The sequence below is a fragment of the Drosophila tropicalis genome, unplaced genomic scaffold, assembly GCF_018151085.1.
Source record: "Drosophila tropicalis isolate 14030-0801.00 unplaced genomic scaffold, ASM1815108v1 contig_4, whole genome shotgun sequence".
Lineage (NCBI taxonomy): Eukaryota > Metazoa > Arthropoda > Insecta > Diptera > Drosophilidae > Drosophila > Drosophila tropicalis.
The window spans coordinates 506,788-530,191 of record NW_027172862.1 but is presented as its reverse complement, the minus strand read 5'-3'; the positions used below and the strand labels follow the sequence as shown (position 1 = coordinate 530,191).

The 23,404-nt window shown below is 36.4% G+C and overlaps 3 protein-coding genes across 4 annotated transcripts; 1 reads left to right on the top strand and 2 right to left on the bottom strand.

Moving 5' to 3' along the window:
* Positions 1-328: 328 nt before the first annotated feature.
* Positions 329-17,173, bottom strand: Fim (plastin-2 Fim). 2 transcript variants are annotated; one of them, XM_068285118.1, is made up of 5 exons: positions 16,553-17,173; positions 2,263-3,373; positions 1,913-2,191; positions 1,567-1,820; positions 329-1,497 (listed from the first exon to the last, which is right to left on the bottom strand). In XM_068285118.1, the coding sequence occupies exons 1-5, from the start codon at positions 16,625-16,627 to the stop codon at positions 1,306-1,308; spliced, it is 1,911 nt and encodes a 636-aa protein (XP_068141219.1). In that variant the 5' UTR covers positions 16,628-17,173; the 3' UTR covers positions 329-1,305. The 2 variants fall into 2 exon arrangements, with proteins under 2 accessions (XP_068141219.1, XP_068141218.1); XM_068285117.1 differs by lacking the exon at positions 16,553-17,173 and adding an exon at positions 4,644-5,183.
* A 389-nt stretch (positions 17,174-17,562) lies between these two features.
* On the top strand, positions 17,563-19,933 carry Nemp (Nuclear envelope integral membrane protein). Its single transcript, XM_068285248.1, has one exon. The coding sequence runs from the start codon at positions 17,698-17,700 to the stop codon at positions 19,129-19,131; it is 1,434 nt and encodes a 477-aa protein (XP_068141349.1). The 5' UTR covers positions 17,563-17,697; the 3' UTR covers positions 19,132-19,933.
* Positions 19,934-20,372: 439 nt separating this feature from the next.
* LOC137573320 (uncharacterized) lies at positions 20,373-21,812 on the bottom strand. Its single transcript, XM_068285249.1, has one exon. It carries the CDS (start codon positions 21,686-21,688, stop codon positions 20,471-20,473), a length of 1,218 nt encoding a protein of 405 aa, XP_068141350.1. The 5' UTR covers positions 21,689-21,812; the 3' UTR covers positions 20,373-20,470.
* Between the last annotated feature and the right edge of the window lie 1,592 nt (positions 21,813-23,404).

Genomic DNA, 23,404 nt, shown 5'->3' with positions numbered 1-23,404 from the left:
GGCACTCTTTTTGGGATCATTAACTGAATTCTAGAAAGTTTTCTGAGATTTTAGCAAAAACTTAATGTGCAAATCGTAATACCCTTATATCAACCTCCCATTAGATAGATTAACCATTAATCGATTAACAATTTGAAGAAAGTTTTAGCCAAATAATTGAACAATTTTGAGTTTTGGTTTTCTTTTAGTTATATTATTTTATAATTTATTTATTTATAAAGACTTATGTGTTTTTCCATCCATTCATTAAATACTTTAAATTAATTGAAATGAATTTATTTTATATATATATATATATATATATATAGTCAGATATACGCCCGATTGATTGCACGTTGAATTTTATTTTATTTTTTAAGTGGCCAACATAAATTGGCTTATTCCCTTTTGTTTTCATTCAAATTATACATATAAACGATGCAAAACAACAAAAAACAAAATTAAATTTCAATTAGATTAGACTCAAATAAAAAAAATTAATATAAATGCAAAAAAAAAAAACCAATTAAACGAAAAGTCACTTAAAATTACAAAAAATAAAGAAAAATTGCTGCACTAGTCGCAAAGTTCTCTTCTTCTTTTAGCTTTTCTCACTCTCTCTATCTCTATACATATTTATATATATATATATCTTTTCGATTTGTCGTTATGCAAATATATAGTTTTGTATATGGTTATATATATATATTAGGCGCACATCGCATATATATGTTTTTATATATATATTTTTTACATTTCTTCCCACTTGAATTTCTTTCACATTTTTTTTGTTTATTAATTCTGTTTTGTTTTTTACTTCTTTTTTTGTTTTTTCCTTTGTTGTTTTGTTTTATTACAAATTTTTTCTTAATCTTGCACATTGTTTAAACATTTTGAACTTATATCAGAAAAAGCAAAACCTTTATTTATAAAATAAGGTTACAGTAATTTGTTTTTTTTTCGTTTTTTTCCGTTTTGTTTGATTTTGTTTTCATTTGTTTTTAAATATGTATATTAAACAATTATATAAATTTTTAAACAAAAAAAACTAATACATTTTACGCTTAAATACAATAGCAAAAAAATAATACAATTAAAAAATGTTTAATGTTTTTTGTTTTTGTTTTTGTTGTGGTTTTGTGGGCGTGTAGTGTACGGAAGGGTGGGCGTATGTATATATATAAAAAAATAGTAGAAGAGGAAGGAATTTTTTGTTTTTTTTTTTTTCTTTTCTTGTTAGTTTTCAGTTAATTTTATGTACGTTTCGTTTACATAGTGAATATGGTTTATATATATATCGTATATATACGTATTATTTAAGCTGATCTAATTGCTGTTGTTGTGATTATTCTGATCGACACTATCCATATTGGGCACATAGTCCAGGGCCATCATGCAGGCAAAGACAGTCATTACCATTTTGGGTTTCACCTCGGTTATATCCTCTGGCAGAGCATAGACTCGTGCACCGATTTTACGTGCCATAGATATAGCATATTTGGCATTAGCCAAATTATCCTGCAAATAAAAAAGAGAGCAAATAAACTAAACTATTCTCTCTCTGTGTGTGTGTGTGTGTATAGTTACCTCCTGAGTGCCGCTGGTGCGCACCAATTCATAATTGATGCTACCTTCTTTGATGCTATCAATCAAATCGATTACAATCTTTCCATCGGCTATGGCTGGATCATTAAAGTTACGTAGCTGCGATTGTTTACCAGCATCGGATAGCCGTGTGTTTACCCATTGTACGATTTCCTTCTCGATAATGGGATTACCCGTATTGGCCAGTCGCGATAATATGGATAAGGTATAGGCCCGCATCAATTGCCAAATAAGAGCTATAATTCATAGAGAGAAAGCGAAAGAGAGAGAGAGAGAGAGAGCGTTTTGTTAAATAGAATCAAGTTTGTTATGATTTTTGGAAACTAACCTAATGTGAGAGTGGCATTGCCATCATTTAGATCCTGTCCAGCAATGCCGACCAATGAGAACTTTAACTGTTTGCCCAAATCGACTGCATAATTACAATTCTCTAGCTTCTCCATGAATTTGCGCAATGGCGTAAAACGCTTGTGGACCCGATTCCAATTGACAATGCCCGGTTTGATGACATCGAACAGCTGGAAGATAACCAGACCATCAGCCAGATCCGAGTACAGCCAATTTACATGCGGAGCCACACCCATGGAGTTCATCCAATTGCGATAGGCTGCAGATACATGGAAATAATAAGATCAGATTAGTTTTGGAATGGAAATGGAAGAATTGAATTGAACTTACTCTTCTCCTCGCGTGTCTCCTCAATGGATTCAAGACCCTCAATTTGTTCGGGCTTATCGAGACCGGGATGATTGTTGAACAAATTGGCCACAAACGCCAAATTCAGCTTGTACACACCATTGACAACGTCTTGAGGTGTAAGGAAGCTACGGCAATTCAATTTGGCCGCCTGTTGGAGCATAATTTCCGCACGTTGTTGTAAATCTGATTCACGCAATGCATCCAAATTGACATCAGCATCGTTGCCAGCAATTTGCTTCAATAGATGCGAATAGATCTCTGAATCGACAATGTCTGATTGGAAATTGGTGCAGCGACGCGAAATGCCAGCGCGTTCCAAATGATGATTAACCCAACGCAGGAGTATGGCCTCTGGGGACATTTTCATAAGATCCTCGAGCCTCTCATTATCGAACAGGAGGCCAGCCAAGCCCGGACAGCTGTCCAGTGTAATGTGACTGAATAGACCAATGCGAATAATCTGCCAGAGGAGACCCAATACCAAATGGGGCTTACCCTTGGCCAAATCATGGGCATCAATATTAACAATATTGCAACCTATGGCTTGCGACGAGACCAACGCCAGTGTCAAATTCTCAAATTCTCTATACACGGTTAGGTTTTTCTTATTTATGGCTCGCTCATCAATGGTGTCGGGGCAGGAGTGATTGATAATCTTGCACAGCAAGATGCCATCCTTAATGGATTGATACAAACGTTTACCCTCCGCATCGATGGGCAACAAATGTTGCAAGTCCTTATCGTGTCCCAAATTCGAATTGATCCAATCGGAGAAGGCCAACTGCTCTTCCAAACGCACCGAATGCGTTGTACCCTCCGATGAGATGCTCGACATGCCGCCCAATGTCTCCAGGTTTTCTTTTTTCGATACAACGGTCTTAAATGTGCTAGCCACATCCTTGCTCTTCAAATCCAAACAGAGCGTCTCGAATTCTTCCAAATTCAGCTTACCCTGATGGGCTGTGCGCTGTTTGTTCTTGAACTCATCGATCATCTCACGCACCTGATAGCCGGCTAGCTTAAAGCCCACCTGATTGAGGGCATCCTTAAGCTCGTGCAGATCAATGAAACCATCCTTGTTGGCATCCAACTAGAAAACCAATGAATAACCAAATAGAAATCGTATGAGTAATATGTTTAAACTTTAAAGTGCTGAGTGAGTAATCGATTCGATCGCTGCTGGTCATCGTTTTGATTGCTCGACCATTGATGAAGATGATGATTCATATTATTTAAAGAAAGAAAAAAAATATCGAACTAAAATTTATTTCCACACATTCCGCAAATTACATATTTCTACAAATATGTATGTATATGTACATATATAGTAGATAGATAACTTATGCAAATCGGTTTGAGGGTTGGAAGGAACTCCCTAAAAAGCGATAGACAGAGAGAGAGAGAGAGAGAGAGAGAGAGCCGTAGACAGTGTGAGAGAGAGGACGCAAGGGGGACAAATCGCTTATCAGAACTAAACTCTTATATGTTCATATATATTTTGAATACAGTTTTTCCATCGATTTCAATTGATTCACACTCTTCTTTTTGGTAACTGTGAATGATTGACTAAAGGTCAAGTTCTTATTTCAGATTTCTTAAGAAAGAGAACTACTTCAAAATTCTATATTTATACAAAAGAAAATTGCGAACAGCAAAATGAAATTCCCTTAATTATAATTGGGCAAACAAACGATTTTGCGATAGTGTGAAAAGAAGAAGAAAGAAGGTGAAATGGGTTGGAGGAGAAGCAGTAGAGAGGTCAGTCGGTGGGTCGAGAGGTTGCTTAATGGGAATATTGTGTGGAATTTATGTTTGGTTTGCGGCTCTTTTGCTTCTCCTCTCTCACCTCTCTCTCCCCCTCGTTGTTGCTTCCAGCGCCGTTTGCTACGGCGTTTTGTCGATAAGATAAAGAAAGAAAAAAAAACCGAATCGAAAATAGCTGCAGATTACGTACATATGTATATGGTAATATTTTTTTTTTTTTTTTTTGTAGAGTGAGGTGAGGTGGATTGATTTCAGGTGGGTTGGTGGTTGGGTGATTGGGTTTTTCACCTCACCTCATCTCTAGGGGTCTATGGTATGGTCCTTGGCTAAAATTTTGATAAGCATACATATGACTGACATCTAACGGAAGTAACGATGATGGGGTCAGTTTATGCGGCGCGTGCACTTTATCAAAGGTGTTTCTCTCTCTCTTCCCCACTAATTATATGTCTGTGAGTGTGTGTGTGTGTGTGTGAATCTTATCGATTAAGAAAACAGTCAAGAATGAAGTCGTTATAATGATTACGTGAGGTTTTTCTTGATGATGATGATGATGAAATTTTATTTGTATTTGTATTTTTGTTTTAGTTAGTTACATCAGGCAAAAGTTCCTCCAGATTCTGCTTGAATTCCTCAATGGTTTCGTGTTGATCAATATTAATAATATCTGCCATTTTTCGGCTTCTTTTTTGGCACTTAATAAAACACAAATTTATATAAACAACAACAAAAAAAAAACAGAATACTGAACAAACCAACTACTAAATTGATTTGGGCGCACACACACACACACACTCACACACGCACGCACGCGATCGTTGTTCAAGTGAAAGAAGAAGAAATTTCTATTGGTTATTGGAAGAATTCGAAAAAAAAATAACGGAACAGAACCAAACGAAACGAACTACAAAACCGAACAGAACACCATACGACAAGCAAATGAAACCGTTATAAACGACTCCCCCAATGAATGAGAGAGATGGAGCGTATTCGAGTGAGAGCTTTAGCGATAGCTAGACACAGAGAGAGAAACAGAGACGGAGAGAGCGCGCGAGCGAGGAACAGCAAGTGAGAATGTCTAAGGATTGCTTTCTTATTTAGTATCTTAACAATCTGGCAACTGTTCTGCCCTGGCCAAGCTAAAACTGAGTACTAATCGTACGCCTGCCGCATTGCGGACTATTTATGCCTTTCTCTATTCAATACCAAAATCGAACAATGAATGAGAGTTCCGAGTAGTGTTCTGTGTTATCAGTCAAAGAGTCGAAAGAGTTTTCGTATTACCAGAGAAAATCAAAGAGAGAGTGAAAATTGGTGAGGGAGAGAGAGAGAGAGTGAGAACGACACCTTCGACGCGTCATCATTCGATTCTTTTAGTCCTGATTCATGGCTAAAATTCATTGATGTTTTTGAAATAGTTTCAAGGAGAAATCCCGTTTTCAAGTCATATGAGTACTCAGGTATTCATATATAATATATATAATACATACATATATGTGGAGTATGGTCAAATTTTTGAATAGTGATAAGTAAACACCTTGCTCTACATCGGTTGTCAGTCAATATCGGCTCCCGCTCTCAAGTGCTGTGCGCCGTCGCTCTCAGATTACGTTTTGTTAAGGTTGGTGGTTATTTTTTGCAGAACCAAAAGGGTTGTCACGGGGACACTTTGGGGCTGGCATGTGACAACCCTACGAGGAGAGACACAGAGAGAGAGAGAGCGTTTGTTGGGGACACGACATTTAAACGTAATTGGTTTTTTAATAGGCATTATATCAGCTAGTGGAATTATGTGCCAATTGATATTTGTTAACTTATGTCTTGTTAAACATAAATTTAATTCGTTTACTTTATACAAACACACTCACACCCGCACACACACACCCACACACATGCACACACACCACCTAGAATACCTTTTGCAAAAATAAAAATAATGATAATGAAAGAATTTTTTTGTATTAGATAAAACCATGGCGTCAATCGGTATTTACTCGCTATTAGTTAACCTTTCTTTCTGACACTCAATGGTTTTCCATGAGTAATTCTTTTAGTTTAAATACATATACATATCTATATTGTCCGTGTATTATGCACTTAATATGTATACATACATACATATATACGTGTGTTTGTATGCATACGTCTTTGTTCAGGCTTCTCCTTCTTATCCCTTGTCATAATATTTGCAATAATAATAACCTTTTTTGGGCCATTCAAACAGCTGTGCCAACTGAATCATTTTCTGTTTGTTATTATTGCTGTTTCTCGAATGAAAGTTTTCATTATTCAGAAAATTGCATAATATTCCGTATATGGTTTAAATAATCTACATATTCCTCCCTTAATGACAACTATAAAGTCTCTGAATCAGCTGAAAATCAAAACGAGAATGAACAATCGAAAACCGAGACTTTTTTAAATAAGAAACAGAGAGGGAAAGTGAAGGAGAGAGTTTCATTAACAAAGGGTTTTTAAATTCTTAGTAACTCCAGTTCATTAAAAGATTTGAATTGGAAAACTCTAAGCGTTCTGTCTACTACTTTGTCTATACGAACAAACCACTTGGGAATTATAACTTGGAGAAATCAATTGGCATAGCGACTTTACTAGATAGAAATACAAAAGCACGACTCTGGGGAAGACACTCTAACAGGAGGAAGTAAAAACAGCTAAAAGTCTCTCTCAGCTAAAAGTAAAAGAGAATATTGGTCGTAAGAACCTTCTAACATTACCATATCCTGTTACATAGGGCAAAAATAAAGTCACTTTAAGCGGAGACGTAGTCAGCGAAGGTCTTTTCATATAAATTTGTATGTGGACCAAACAAGACATCGGATTTTCTTCGCTATAACCGGATGGACGCCAAAGGCAGAGTCGTTATAACCAGTGCCAGATTAGCCATATGTATGTAGATAAATGAACACTCCGGCACTGGCTATAACCGGACTCTTAAGGCCCAAGTTTCCTTGGCGTTTTCCACATACCAAGAATTTCTAAACAATAATATTTATGTTTAATATTATTTATATTTGGATTCTGATGCCTCTAGCATATATATTAAGATAATAATAAAATAAATTCACTAAGAAATCCTAAATCCTTTGTCCTTACGCCTAGATATGCATATTAAGATTAATGATATATCACTTTATTTTATCTGGCATTTGAATCGACAGAGTCTTTCTAGTAGAAACACAATGATAGTCGGAAAAAAGTTAAATGTTTAAGCTCAAGTATAATTATAATTATGTTGTGCGAAATGTTTAAACATTTTTGTTGTTTTTTTTGTCTTGCCTCCTCTTTATCTTGTGTGTGTGTGTGTGTGTGTGTGTGTTTGTGTGTTAATGAACATTTTGTCATTTAAAAGTTAATTTACAGCAAATGAAGTTCATTAGCAGAAGCCAACACGGAGAGAATATGAGAAGCTTGAATGAAGGGGGAGGCGGGCGTAGAGGAGGCTAAAAGTGGGAATGGGGAATTGGGAATGACTAAAGAGGCCAAGTTAGAGTTGTATTTAACGGCGTTTCGTGACACGATTACGTTGCGCTGACGTAAGCATAATAACCCTCCTCTCTCTCTCTCTCTCTCTCTCTTTCTCTGATATATGGAAAACCTGTGACACATTATACATAAACCCATATATATGTATGTACATACTCTACTGCAATGTCACCTGGTTTAGGTAACAACAGAAGACTTTTGTTTTCCATTGTATCTTTTTTTTCGGTTACTTTCGTTGAACCGGTTTTTCTAAAAACAAAACTCCTATTTCATATGCTAAGCACGCAGTTTTTCCACTACCCTACATACCTTAACCACTATTTCTGTCTCTCTCTCCCTCTCTCGATCGGTATGATAATGCCATAGTGCAGCAGCAGCTTTTGTGTGGCTGCGACCTCGACAACAATGGCAGCATTACATCAACATCAACATCAACATCAATGGCAACAAAATGTACCACCGCTGATTGGACGTGAGTCAACAACAACATTTGGAAACATGTTAATCAACATTGTGGGGGAGAAGTTCACCTCCCCCGCTCACTCTCTCTCTCTCTTTCTTCAAATATAGTCAAAGGAAATCAATTTTGTACAACAAAAATTCATAATGACAAGTGATATGTAGAAGAAGTATAGGCAAATAGTTGCTTACCTTTTTTTTATTATTCTTTTTTTTGTCTTTATTTAAACATTAAAAATCAACAACCGACAAAATGAACAAAAACAAAGTGTTTTAACAATATCAAATATTTACTTTCGAAATGGTTAACAAATTATTTGTACCTTTTTTTCTATTTTGTTTAAGGAAAACTCTTTAAAATTGTAGATACTCTTACAATTAAACGAAAATATAATGTTATATTTGTATGACAATCGATTCGAATAATTAAAATCTTAAATATGATTTTGACACTTTTTTCTATTAACAATTTTTGAAATTTAATTCAGTTTCTCTCACGTTGTGCTTGACACTTGTAATTCCCAAATAAAATTGAAAACTTCTGTGGATTTGTAGCCAAAGTCAAAGAAAGCTACACAAAAAGAAACATTTCTTTTCCGAATTTCATTTACAATTTGTAATTTATTTAATATAAATCATATTGAAAGATCAATCGAATTCTTAATAAACATATCATACTGCTAAAATCGGTTATTTTTGGCGACATTTTTGATTGGTTTCCAACCTTTTTTGTTAACCGGCTCAAGGCACAATGTTTTATAAACTCTGCAAGGATTACTTTTCCATTTTTTTTTAAGGGCTTTTCTATGCTTATCCTGTGTGGTATTTGCAGTTTATTTCACCTGTTCATAGTAAGGCCAAACAAATGGACACTTAAATGCAATTTCACTGATTACAATATTTCTCGTTTGACACTTTTGTCGCCTGGCTAAAAGAGTCAAACGGTGTCATTGCGGTTGAGATTGTATTTCGCATGGTCTGCCCCGCCCGCTGCTGTTGCTGTTGTCGTTGTTGTTGTTGCCAGTCAATTGAAATTTGTAACACGTACAACACAAATTTGACTCTATGCCTTGTTGTGTGTCGCTCTCTGTTTCGTGTCTATGTGTCTGTCTGAGTCGAGTTTAGTTAAGAGTCAAGAGTTAAGTTTGAATGTAATAAATTTTTATGTAGAAATTTGCAATGCGAACGACCGTATATACAGGTCGCAGGGCGCGGAGAGGGGACAGGGCAGGGCGATCACAAAAAAAAAAAAAAAAAAACAAAGATAAAAACAGATATGTATATGTATATAAGCAATGAAACGAACAAAGACAGCATAAACATCAAATGCTAAGTAAATTGTATAATCGGCACTGTGACACATATCCGTTAAATAGACAAGGGATTGTGGGGGGATGGGGAGGAGGTAGAAAAGGCGGGGAGGGTCGTTGTTTGACCAATTTGTGGACGTCGCGGGAGCATGTCTTGAACTATCGCATAGTCATGCCGGACAAGATATTGTAAAAAAAGAAAAACTTACTTATGAGTGTACATAGTACGAATAATATATTGGATTTTTGTTTATTTATTTTGTTGTTGTTGTTATTGTGCTGTTTCTTTTGTTCAAGGCGTGGCCGCTTCGACTGATTGCAACTACATTCATTTATGTATGTATGTACATATGTATGTATGTATGTTTATGTGATATTTGAGACGACTTCCATTAGTCACAAGGATAAATTACAAACGTGTGACTCATTGCCGGTCACTTACTAATCACTAAGCGTAGTGAAAAATGATCGTTTAGTTAGTTGGGGTTTGCTAATTAGCAACGTGCGTGTGTGTGTATTTAAACCAAGTCAAAAAGTAAAACATTATTTTAAATTAGTCAAAACTTTGTAAGGGAAATAAATGTCTCTCTCACTCTCAGTTTTGTTTTAAGTAGAAATTATACCAAGTATAATTTTTGTTCGAATCGCACCATAAGAATATATATTTCTGTATGGAAAATCGGTCGAAAAGTTGATTGGTAACTATTTAACTATTTGTTAACTATTTAAGCTTCAGCTTTGGTTAATACAAACAAATTTCTCAACTTAAAAACAAAAAGCGTCAGGAATAAATCCATTCATCATGACAAAAAGGATGTTAAAAATTAAGCATGCCCAAACTGTTAAATCCATGGGAGATATGTAGTACTCCAACATTCCTAATCATATCCAAGGATCAGAAGGTAAACCTAGGAGTAGACTTTCGGGGGTGAAATCTGTTATTTTAAGAAACAAAAAAGAACTTTGTCAGTTTAAGTGGTTCTCGTGTGGAGAATGTTGATCTCTTCGAAGTTTATCTTAAATTAAATCAAAAATAATACTACTAAATGGCCGATTTTCGATGACTTAACTTTTGAGTGCAAAAACTGCAAAGTTTATGAAGAATTAGTGGGGTCACCAAAAACTTTTTCTGCAGGTTCTTAACATTATTATGAAACATAGGTACATATTTTGGAACATTTGTATATGTACATATATATAACTAATAATAATATCTGAAATGTCTTAGCTATTTCTTTTCAGGTTCAATTCAGACTTATTCACTTGTTGCTAAAAAAAAAGGTTCTGCAGAATTTAATAATCAATGAAGCGTCTTTTTTTTTTTTTTTTGGATCGTCCCCTCTTAAAATGAAAAACACTTTACCAAATAATTGGGAAGGGACGTGATGACCAGTTATTTCCAGTTCATTTGGCAGCCACTGTGCTGTGCTGTGCTGTGCTCTGTGTGTGTTTGTGTGTGTTGTTGTTGTTGTTATTTTTCTATTGTGTAGGTGGTGTTGATGAGCATTTAGTTATGCTTGATTCAGCAATTAAACGAGAGAGAAATAAATAAATGATCAAAGTTACATCAAGTGAGGAGAAAGCACGCGACCACGTTGTGTGAAAGCTGCCAATGTTGCACATCATTATGACAAATTTACAGTTAATCAGCGACAAAAATACACACACGCCGAGGTGGGGCCGTTACACTCGAGCAAATATTGGAAATGAGGCATTAAATCATTCAAGTCTCTGTTTACCATAATGTCCCCCATCAGCACCTCCTCCTCCACCCGCCCACTCTCACCCATCTCACTCACTCACCCATATATGCATGTTAGGTAAAGTGAAAACTCAAAAATGGCAAAAATTGATAATAATAATAATAAATGTCAAAAACACACACACACACACACACACAAGTAAACGTTGTCATCTCTCTCCCTCTCTTTGGGTAAACGAAAAAGGTAACTGGCCAGCAAAGTTCAAGAAACTCTGCACGCAAAACAAATACAAAACACAAAACGAAACCAAAAAAATATATAACGACAAAACGAGAAAACAACAAAAAAAAAAAAAAAACCAAACGTCAAGTAAACTTTTTGCATAAGGACACAAATGACAAGTGGCAACATTGCAGCAAAAGGTGAGGTGCAGCAAAAGATGTGGAAGCATGCCGGCCTATGCAGCTGCAACTTATCGCATTGCTTGCAACGCAAAAACGCATTAAAAACACTTTCACTGGCTCACCAAGCGCCGCACACTGAGGCAAGCAAACGACATCTACAGGCGCCACATGGAGAGGGAGAATAAGATGGCATCGATTTAACTATACGTCGGGGTCACCAAATACTAAATAACTCAACATTTCAACTAATCGTTTTGAAGATACTCCACAATCCTTGGAGAAATTCTAAATAAATAGAAGAAACAAACCCAACGAAAACTTAAAATTGTCCTTTATTTGTAAGGATAGGGGTTTGATTTTAGTATTTACAAGCTTACAATAAGAAAAAAGGTAATTTCCAACACTTCTAGCACTAAATCAATGCATTTAAATTTTAAATCTAAAATTTCACATATGTACGTCGGGGTCACCAAACGCCTTTTACTTCAGTTATATTCAACAAAACGCTTTCAGAAACTCCGCTATAATGGCCATTTGAATTCTTGAAATTCTTAATGTCTCACGACACTTCATCACGATGAATGATGAATAAATTCCACGATCAATCACATGGAAAATGATATCATCGTAGAGGAGTACAGTGCGTTTCGCCGTTTTAAGTGACAATCTATATGTATGTATGTAATATGGAAAAATCTTTTGCAAGTGCATTATAAATAAAAATAAAAACAAAAAAAAAATGAAAATAAGAAAATTGTGAAAGAGACAAAGAGAGAGGGAAAAGAAATGCAGCAAATGTTGAGGGCGCTTTTATGGAAATGCAAAGTATGTTTAAGTGCATAAGTAGCTTCGCGTGTGTATGTGTGTGTGTGTGTGTGTGTATCTTCGTCCTCGGAATACTCCACCACCACCTTTAGGCACTTAAAATGCACTTGAATGCACAATGATGATGATAAAAGCCAAGCTGCTGCAGATATGTGAATGGGAACAGCAACAACAACAACAACCCAAGCATCTGTGAGGGCCAGGCAGGCTGTTTGAAAGGGACAGATGGAGGCAACGAAACTGGGGAAAGACCTAATAAACGCAGGCAAATGAATTATGTGCCTGCACACAAAAACATGCAACACAAACAACAACAACAACAACAACGACAGTCCCGATAAACCATAAAAATACTGTATATATACATATGTACATATATGATTCCTCAACAGCACTTTGGCTTCATCTACACCAACCCACACTACACACTACTTACTTCATCGTTTGGCTGCCACTCAGAAAACAACAACAGAAATGTGCGGCTTTGCAGCAATTAACACTGACACTCCCACGTAAAAATAACCCAAAAAAAAAAAAAAAAAAACCGAAACATAAACCAAAGACATAATACAAACAACAAAAAACCTCTCACTTATGTGGGTGTAGATGCATATGTATGTATGTATCTATGTGTTTAGCTGCTTATATCTGCAAAAGAGTGGCAACTCTATTTTAGACTTATTCTTATTATTTTCTATTCTCTTTCCTGATTTATACCCCGTAGGCGGAAAACAAACAATATTATAGGATATATACAATATACATAAGCTTAATTGTGATTGTCGACAAAAGAAACTTCAATTTGTATATTTGAAATCTATTGAAATTAACGTTAACTTTTAATAAGCTGGCATTTTTTTAGCACCAAACGAAAAATCGGTGAAGGCCTTGTATTATCTTTATGAAATTAACTGGGGTGATAGTTTTAGGATGTAAAACATCCTATCCCAAAATTTCAATAAGATCGTTTAAATAGAAGACAAGTTGTAGACAAAATAAATAGAGACTGCCAACAGCCTTCTACTCGAAATCTGAAAAACCGTTTCAGCAAGTAGCCAGGAAGAAAAAGGAAAGCCGGATAAAAATTCGTTGATCAGTGTCTCTTCAAATATCTTAAGTATTTAATGGATTCAGGAGCGTCTACTAAAGTATATGAAACCTGATCCTAGTCAATTGCAGGTATATGGTTAGTAGGACGAACTCATTCTTTGATACTTTCTACCCCTCAGACTGACGAATTGTATGTGCATATCGATTAGCAATAGCTTCTGGGACACTTTTGTAGGACAAAAGTATTGCCTAGTATTGTTAATAAAATTTAAAGAATTTACTCTCGATTAGCGTATATACATATTGTATGTATATAAATAAATTGTATGCGGAACTTGTTGGAACTTAGTCGCTTAGTCATTTTCTTTCGTCATCGTCATCGTCGGTTCAGTGTCAAATCGACATCGACATTCAGAGAGATGGCTGATTAAAGGCAATAACAATGCAAACAGAAAGCAGCTTTTCAAGTGTCAATCAGTGCAATAAATGTGGAGAGATCACAAAAGTCCGCCCACACTTCACTCAATCTGATTTCGCCCACAGAATCACACCCATCCATCGGGCATTGTGTGCTATGTGCACTATATGTTTATCCTTATTTTTTTTCTTCTCTTTTCATTTCTTTTCATTTTTTTTTTTGTTTTGGATTTTATCGTTTCGTTTGCCCAAGCATATTCATTTGCTATGCCCCATATACTTAACAAAGCCCCCGCATTGTTAAGCCATCAACATGGCAAGGAATCCGAGGAGGAGGAGGAGGAGCGGAGGAGGAGTGTAGTTGCTGCACCAGAGCTAAAGCTAAAGCGTAAACACAATTGCAATCAAGCGAATTTGATTTTTATGATCTGGCAGCAGAAAAAAACTCAGTCTTTTTCCTTCTTCTTGTTCTGAACACTTTCCCCACATGTTTGAAAGCACTTGAGATCAAGGGCATGAGTTCTTAAGAATTGGTTTTAGAAAACAAGGATATTTCAGGAGTAAATCAAATTGAACATATTTGTTTTTGCAAGTGTATAAATACTTTAGGGCTTTTTAAAGTTACTTTCACGAATTTTGCTTTCATTTTATTAGTCAGAGAATCGTTAAGTAAAACTTAAAACCAAAACAAGCCAAAAACCTTTTAAAAATTAACAAATTTAAGTTAATATGCTGGTTGGCTGGCCACCTGAATGCATGACAAGAAAGAAGAAAAAACAAAAACAAAATACACTCACTCTCACACACACACACACATAACAACAACAACAATTGCAAAACTATTCAAATTGAACTAAAATTGCCCGTTGTGGCGGCTGCCCCCTTGAACCAGGCGCAAAACCAAGTAGTAAATAATTCGCAGTTGTTTTTAGAGCTTACAGTGGTTTAGAAATCGAACAAAATTTTCGAATATTTTTTAAAATAATTTTGAACGGTACATTAACTCATTTAAGTTATGTTACCCCCAAACAAATAAACTGTTCTCAACTTGTTTCTTAACTAAGACGACATTAAATTGAGAGGAAAGTTGGTTGAAAAACTCTATTCTCCATTTCGTTAAGATATGATTTTATAGATTTTTTAAAAACAATACTAATATACATACATATGTATGTACATGTATTCTGTTGTTTTGCTTTACATTTTAATTTGTTTTATTAGTTTGCTTTTTTAAGTCGGAGAGAGAAATATTTCAATTTCATTCATCATTTCGAAAACGATTTCTTAGAAATGAAATTAAGCCCTCCATAAATTGAACATAATTATATATTTTATTTTATAAATATGGTTTAGGATGGAAAGTAGAGCTTATTTTTTTTCCTAAGGAATCTTCAATATAAAAAATTCAGATTTGTTCTCGGAAAATATGTTTTATAATTAACATTTAGAAAGTATTTTCAAGCCAACGGCCTGGCCTAATCGGTAGTGGGACACTGTGCCAGGAATCTGTTTGCTAGAAAGATGTAGTTCTCCCCATCCCCCCTATTTCCACCATCTTCAAGTCAGAACTTGGCCTAGCTGCTGCCGCTGCTGCTGATGGTGAGACTGTGACTGTGACGCTGATGACGACGACGACGACGTAGTTTTTCACGCTCTCCACCAAGTGGCTTGACTTTTTTGCATCTGTGTTTGTAGCATCTGTATCTGTGTGTGTGTGTGTCTCCCTGTCGGTCTATATGTGTGTGTGTGTGTTTGGATTGTGTTTTATTTTAAGCAGAAACTGGTTTTTCTTTACTCCAACCTCCACCTTCTCCTCCATCATCATCATCATCATTATCATCATCATCATCATTAACATGGCAGTCTTTTACGTGCCGTTTTTTTTTTTTTTTGTGTTTGTCATACATTTTTTTTTTTCTGTTGGAACTTATTCAAATATGATTTTCGCGAAATTCGGTTGAAATTTATCATTTAAGTGAAAGACGATGGGTTTTTTGTTTTTGTGTTGGTAACAGAATGAGGGGTTCGAAAAGACGTGGAGGGGGCTTGGGAGGGCGGACTGTTAAGCTTAGTCATACATTTGTTATGCATACATGTAGACAGGGTTTGGCAAAATCTACAATTCTAATCTAGACACCCTGTACACAATCAGACACACACACAGACACAGACAAAAGGGCAGCGGCATTGAACTTGAGCTAAGAGAAAATGCGCCTGCGCGTAGCTCCCCTCGCCCTACCCACCCAAAGCAGCCCCCAAAAGAAGCCAGCGGCATGGTGACAAACAAATGCTTGGCAAACTTGATGGGTGGGTGGCAGGGCGTGTGCTGCAGTTTCTTAGAAGAGGGAGGGAGGGACTGGGGTGGCGTTGCATTTAATTGTGTCATTTAAATTTTTCAAGAAAATCACCACTTTCTTCTCATTTCTCCCCCACTAGAGTCTGGCTTCTCTTTCTTGCCGCCAGACACTTCCTTTCTCTCTCTTTCTGCCTAACTGTCTGCCCTTACAAACAAACATACTCACACACGCACAGCAGCGAAATGTAAGTGCGTGCGTTTGTATGTATGTGTGTGTCCTCTCTTCCTGGGGGGTTGATTTTGCAAGGCCAACGTTGCAGTCGCTGTCGCCGACAACGCGTCGCTGCTGACGACGCCCACATGCACTGGTTAACGGGCCCAGCTTCTTGCTCTTCTTCTTCTTCTCTGGTACTTCATTATCATCTTCATCTGTCTCTCTCTTCTTCTTATGACTCATGCAATTGGCATTTTGTTTTTGCCTCTTTGTTGTTTGTTTATTTGTTAAATATTTAATCGAATTCTTGTTCTTCTACTTACCTCTGTGAATTTCTCTTTAATCTCGGTCTTTTCATCAATGGATAAAGTTTTTGTAAATTTATTTAGTGTGGCCATTTTGTTGGTGTTGTTGTTGTTGCCGCTTTCTTAATATTTAAACAAATGATTCGTTTAATAAATTAAAAAACTTTTGTCGCCTGTCGGCGTTTTCCTTTTGTTTCTTCTCTTCTTTCTTATTGTTTGCCGCGCGCACTTCTTTTCTTTAGTGTGTGTGTGTGTGTTTAGGTGTGTGTGTGTGTCTGCGGAGACACTTTCTTTTTACTATTATTATTATTTATTACTCGTTTAATTGCTATTTTAATTTATAGATACTTTTGTTGTTATTACTCTTCTAAGCCCGACACACACCAACAACAAAGCAACACACTATTCGTTGTTATTATTATTATTATTACTCTTGTTTGTTTGTTGTTATAGTATGCACTTTTAAAAAAACAAAACAAAAATTATCCGAAAAAAATACCAATCGATCAATTGAATTTTATTGTAATTTCTTTTAAATATTTCATTTGCTACTTGCAAAGTATTAACAATATTATTTATTGATTTGGTGGGATTTTTATTTTTATTTTTTAACGGGGACCGACACACAACCACGCGCTTGCGGTACTTCGAAAACAACAAAACACAACAACAAAAAAACAAAGACACAAAAAAAACACTTCGCCGCGGCTCTCTTCAGTTCAATTCAATTCGCTCGGCGCGCTCATTCTTCTCTCAAATGCAACAACAACCACAAGGCTGAATTCGCCCGAGCCGTAAAAAAATGAATATTCGCCTCAACTTTTTGTCGTCTCGTCGCAATTTTTTGCCCTCTCGCTTCGAACCAATGATGCCAACATCGAACAAAGGAGTCGAACTCGAGCATCGGAGTCGAATAATTGATGCCAACGGCGAACAATTGATGCCAACATCGAACACGCAGCCACTGTTTTTATCTGACTGTGTCAGTGTTGCACAACCCCATTTTGCCGTTTTTGTGTCTCGATTAGCCTGGTCACACTAGTCGCCTGTGAAAATTCATCGAAAAAACTTGAAAATTGTTTTTATCGCATTTTTTTTTGTTGTTTCATATCCCTTGCTCTGACTCTGAGGCGGTCTTTGGACCTACCTGAATTGAAAGAAAAATGTTTAACTTGTGGCTATTCTTGCTATTGCCATTGAGTATAAACGCTGCGACACCAAAGGCCGATGTCGTTTTTTTGGTGCCGGGGACAACAATTGATATAACCGACAATGCGTACGGATCGAATACGTTGCGAACCTATTGCTATCAGGGCAAACGCCACTCACTGTTGAGCCTGTTTGAAACTCTGGAATTCCAGCTATCCATAGCGAACGATGAGTACACCGAATACGGCGGACGTACCCCAGAGGAGGTGATGGAGCATTATATGGAGAAGCGTTCGCTATTCAGCATCACCCTTTTCTCGCAAAAGCGTCAGCGTGTCCAGTTGTCGCCATTTGAGCCGCAATGTCTGGGCATTGCCTCACGACAGCCATATAATGTGAATCTCTTGCATTATCAGGTGGATATATGGCGCATTGCGCAAATACTTTTGGGCATATTGATATTCTGGAGTAGCCAACATATGGCCAAGAATTCGGTATTCTATTATCTGGCCGGGATTGCCCTGGGCATATGTGCATCCGTATTGGTGACTATAGTCATGTTTGCGAAGCTCTTTCCTCGTCGTCCCATGATGTATGGCGTCATTGTTGGTGGCTGGACCATTGGCTTCTATATAATAAAACAATTGATGGATAATTTGAGAGTTATCCTGCTGGTATATCGTGTGTATGTGCTCTGGTATTTGGTTATCACCGGCATCATATCGTTTCTTATCTGCTACCGTATTGGTCCGCCACGTAATCCTCGGTCACAGAACATCATCAAATGGGTACTGCAGGCAATTGGCGGTGCTTTGATCTACTTTGCCAGTTGGCATACAAATGCCGCCATTTGCATAATGGTCATGATATTTGTGGCACATTATTTTCCACAATCCTTATTGAACTATTGTCGTAGTTTCTATCGTCGGCGTTTTCCGCCTCAACGACGTTTGCTCACAAGGGAGGAATACTATCAGCAGACGGTAAACGAAACGGCCAAATCGCTGGCCGAGCTACGGGAATATGTCAACAGTCCCAATTGCCGGCAATGGAATATAATGAGCTCATTGCGTAATCCCATGCGCTTTGCCACCTTTGCCAATGGTGAACCGCATTTGTTTGATGAGGAAATCGAAGATTATTCCCGTACCATTGAGGAATCGATGCGTGAGGAGGGCGCCGAGGAGCTGGAAACTGAGGATTATCTACAATGTAATATGTATTATCGTCCATTGGCGAATCGCCGTTCTACTGGATTAAACAATACACCAAGACGTTATCAGGATGTGATGATGAATCACATGTATAATAATGGCGGCAATAACAACTATAATAATAGTCAACGACAACAACAACAACAGCAGCAACGTCATCCCCCTCCACAGGACAATAGCGACAGCGATAATGATGTGTATATGGAGCAGGATGACGGTGAAGAGGAGAACTAAAGACAAACTTAATTTGATAACCAAAAGACTCATCATTCACTTAAACACACACGCACAAACATTTGTCTCGAAAGGATTATGTTTATGTCCAAATCAAAGTCGTTCATTTGTGTGTGTTTTTCGTTCCAAATCTTGTTTCACAAATATTTGTTCTATTTTCTTTTCAATGCGGTATATATGTATATATTCTGGCAGAGACTGATATTCGGCATGAAATTGTTTTACAATTTCCATTTAAATAATTGCTGCAAAATGTCAGAATATATATATATATATATATACATTGAAAACTTTGGCTTAACAGAACTTCCTACCTTTTTGTTGTCGTTGTTTTTTTTCTTCTCATATATTTTTATATTAACTATAATTTATTGTCTTTTTTTGGATAGAATAAAAAAGAATTTCATCTTTTAATGATGATATAATATTTGTAAAATAAAATAAAATTAAATGCTAATTATACACTATTATATACTTAAGATCTCTTTGACAATTTTCGTTTCACTTTCTATTACTCTGAAAGCCAAAAATATATATATGTATTAGAAATCCAATAAACTATTTGTATAAGTTATATATTTAGTTAGTTTTCTAAGAATGATTTGTTCGAAAGAAAGGAGAAAGAAGAAAATCGAGCATTTTATGCAAAAGTCAAATTTTCAATTTTAATGCCATAGAATTTTAAGTGAAAATCATAATGCAACTCGACCACCAAAACCAAATACATATACATATATATATATACTTTGATTCCTAAATAATGAATCGAGTTTTACTTCTTAATAAAAACAAAGAACTTGAACTTTTAAAGACAATTCAAAATGGATAATACTTATATATTAGATAAATATTATACGTACTTACATAATATATATATTTGATGTGCTTAGCATAGAAATGTCAACTTTATGTATGACATTATGTGAAATAGATTATAAGTTTTGATATATATACAAACATTGCTGGTCAGTAGATTAAAAAACAAATTGCTTAAGTTTAACTTTAACTAATTAATGACATATTTCTCATATATATTTTTATTTCGATCTAGATCTATGTGGAATCAGAATTTGTCATAGTTTAAGAGATATTTTGTTTTCCTTTCATTATCCATTTATAAAATGCCAAAATTTAAGCCATTGTAATGAATCTAAACTACTGACCAGCAGTGTACTGAAAAATTATATAACTAAATTCATTTCTTAATCAATGTATTAGAGTTTTAAGCAAACACAGACTAATTATTTATATATAGATGTATAGATTTTATTGCTATTCTAATCAACTTTTTGGGAGAAATAAAACAAAAACAAAATTTGTAAATCGAATTGTTCCCTTCTCATGTGGAAGGTGAAGGAACACACTGAATTGGCTGCCATTGGCAGGCATTTGATGGTGGACCTGGTAACATTTTGATGAGTCGCCGCTCATTATCATGCATTTTGTCCGAGCATAGGGATAGATCACGTTGTTTTAGCATCAAATGGTGCTGATCGACAATGGTAATGGTCCAGTAGCTGGACGATGAGCTCGGTTGGCCAGTGCGTAGGGCAGCCAAACGATTATCCTGGCTGGGATCAATAAAGAAATACCATTTAAAGAGTTCGCCGCGGAGAGAGAAAACTGGATTGCCATCATAACGGCCATTCTCTCGATCTTGGGCAAAGGCGCGTATAATGCCAGCAGAATCGGTGAAGTTTTTCTCATGCCATGTAAAGACCTGACGTCCATTCAAGCCATAATTGAAATCATCGGAAATGGTTGTATACACATATTCCTGATGCAATCGATTGATAAGACAGAAACCTTGACTATGGAAGAGATTAGCCAGAACGGGTGGCAAATAGTTATGCACTGCCTGGACACGTCGTTGCAGCGAGGCATCGATGTTCTGGTACATATGATTCGTTTGGATGTTACCCAACAGAAGGGCCAACTTGAAGAGATAGGCATCGTTGTCGTCGCCAAGTTGACGATAATGCCAATAGAGCGCCAATTGGGATTCGATCATTATGCGATAGCTAACCTCATCTTTAGCCACATGCAGCTCCTCAAGCTGTAAGACCAACTGATCCAGCGGTCGATGGAAATATATGTCAACGATCATCAGATGGAGTATATCCCGTATTAGCCGCGGTTCCACACTGGCTGCCATATCCATGCCGTACGAGCCTATGGGCTCCTTGGCATTTAGAAAATTGCTCAATTGTTGAGCCATCAAGGTGCGCAAATGCCGCCGTACTTCCTGCTGCAGTTCACAGATGGCTCGAGACTGATGGCCACTGCTGCAGGGCATCTCGTTGGTTATGAAATGGCTCAACTGTTCGTAGAGGCTCTTAACCTTATTCGTATCCTTGGCGAAATCGTTACGTATGGCACCCCAAAGGCTCTGAAAGATTTGCAATTTGTCTTCACGATTTGCAGTGCGCCGTAAGACCGCTTGATAGCCATCGAGATCGGCACTCAGCTCCTCAGGCAGGACATATGAGGATTGAACTATATGTCCAGGCAGCCACAATATGACCAATAGACACAGCCATAATTCATATTGATGCATTTCGTTCAATAATCGCAAGACAACTGATGCGAGAGATTCTTATCAAGAGCCATGGGGATTGGCGCATTGAATAAACTGGAGGTCAGGGCAGGTCCATCTTAATGCGTTTGCGATTTGCGATTGTATTTGCATCATTTTGTGTTCCCCTTTTCCTATTCTCAGCCACGGAGACAACTTGAATGCGCTTTCGTAATTGCTCCATTTCCAGGGGCAGGGACAAAGCTGTTCCAGAATTCGGTGATATTTCATGTTGTTGTTGTCGTTGTCGTTCTCTCTGCTCACGGCGTGGTTGAGGCACTATAAATCCTCTATAGATCTCCTCCAATTGCTCCATAGGCAGTGTATCAACATTTGGCACAAAAACCATGCGTTCATTTAATTGCTTTATCATCTCAAAACGTTCCATATTAAATTAAAGAAATACTGGCACCCAGTATTTTAGCCGGCTCCCAGTATTGGGCTCACAAAATGTTAACTAACAGGCTGCATTAACAGTCAATGTTCTTGGCGCTTGCTTTTATTAAAATAAAAATGATGTGCATACTTTTAGGCATGAAAGTTTATAGTAAATTTTCTTAAAGAACTTTAAGAATTGAAAGAAATTAAAATTGCTTGTCTTTAAATGTTTTAAAAGGTTTTGTTTAGAAAAAAACTAGAGAACAACTTTTTTTTCTGACTGATTTTCTTTCGCTTGGCAATTCAATTTAAAAAAATAAAAAGAGTTTAACTAATTTGGCTTGAAACATTTTCCTTTTGAACTCCTAAAAAATAAAGTGAAATGGGACATCTTTTTTGAAATAATTTATTTTGTTAATAACACAGGCCGACATGATTTTTTGTTACTTTTATTTGAGAGGTGTTCCTAACTATGTAATTCGCGTATGACCTCGGTTTTGGTCCATTTTGGAAAATAAGCACCTGAAAGTGTGCTACAGAGAGTCAAAAACTTTTCCTTTGTTAATTTTTAATAGATTTCAGAATATTCTGTTTGCAAACATTACTAACAAGCGATTTGTTAGATGCAAGAGATTCCAAAAATTCTTCGACTCTTTATAGCAGACTTTTGGGCTTGAAATTTTAAACATTTTAGAAGCATATCCAAAGTGTAAGATAGCTCTCTGATCTAACTTTTATCTAATCTAACTAAAATACAAATGTTTCTAGTATAATATTATGCTTATTTTATATAGTAAAATACTGCAAATTCGATGAACAAAAACTAAGTACAGGATCGTGATCAGCCATAGGCGGATCTAGGGCTTTGAAGTGGTGGAAACTTGCCCTTTAACCAACTTAGAAATGCATTCAAAGAACTTTTGGAATGATCTTTGAATCAAACATTGTGGTTAGAGTCTTTTTTATATTGCAAGGCACACAAGAAGTTATTGCGTTTTGCATACTTTAAGGGGAAAATTTCACCTAGATCCACCTATGTGGCACAGCACCCAAACTTCAAACACTTTTTCGTGGCCTTTACACCATTTCAAGTGGAAAGCTTCTGTTTTATCCTTTCTCTATTTGAAATGTGTTTTATTTCTGTTTTGATTTCCAAATACTTTCAAGTAATGAAGCTGAAGCATAATAATAGCATTCGATTACATTTGATATCATTAACACTTCCTTTCAGCATAACAACAACTCAATTGAAGGGCTTGAAATTTGCTAAAAACACACAAAATTTATTGATAAAACAAAAAAAAAAAAAAAACCACACAC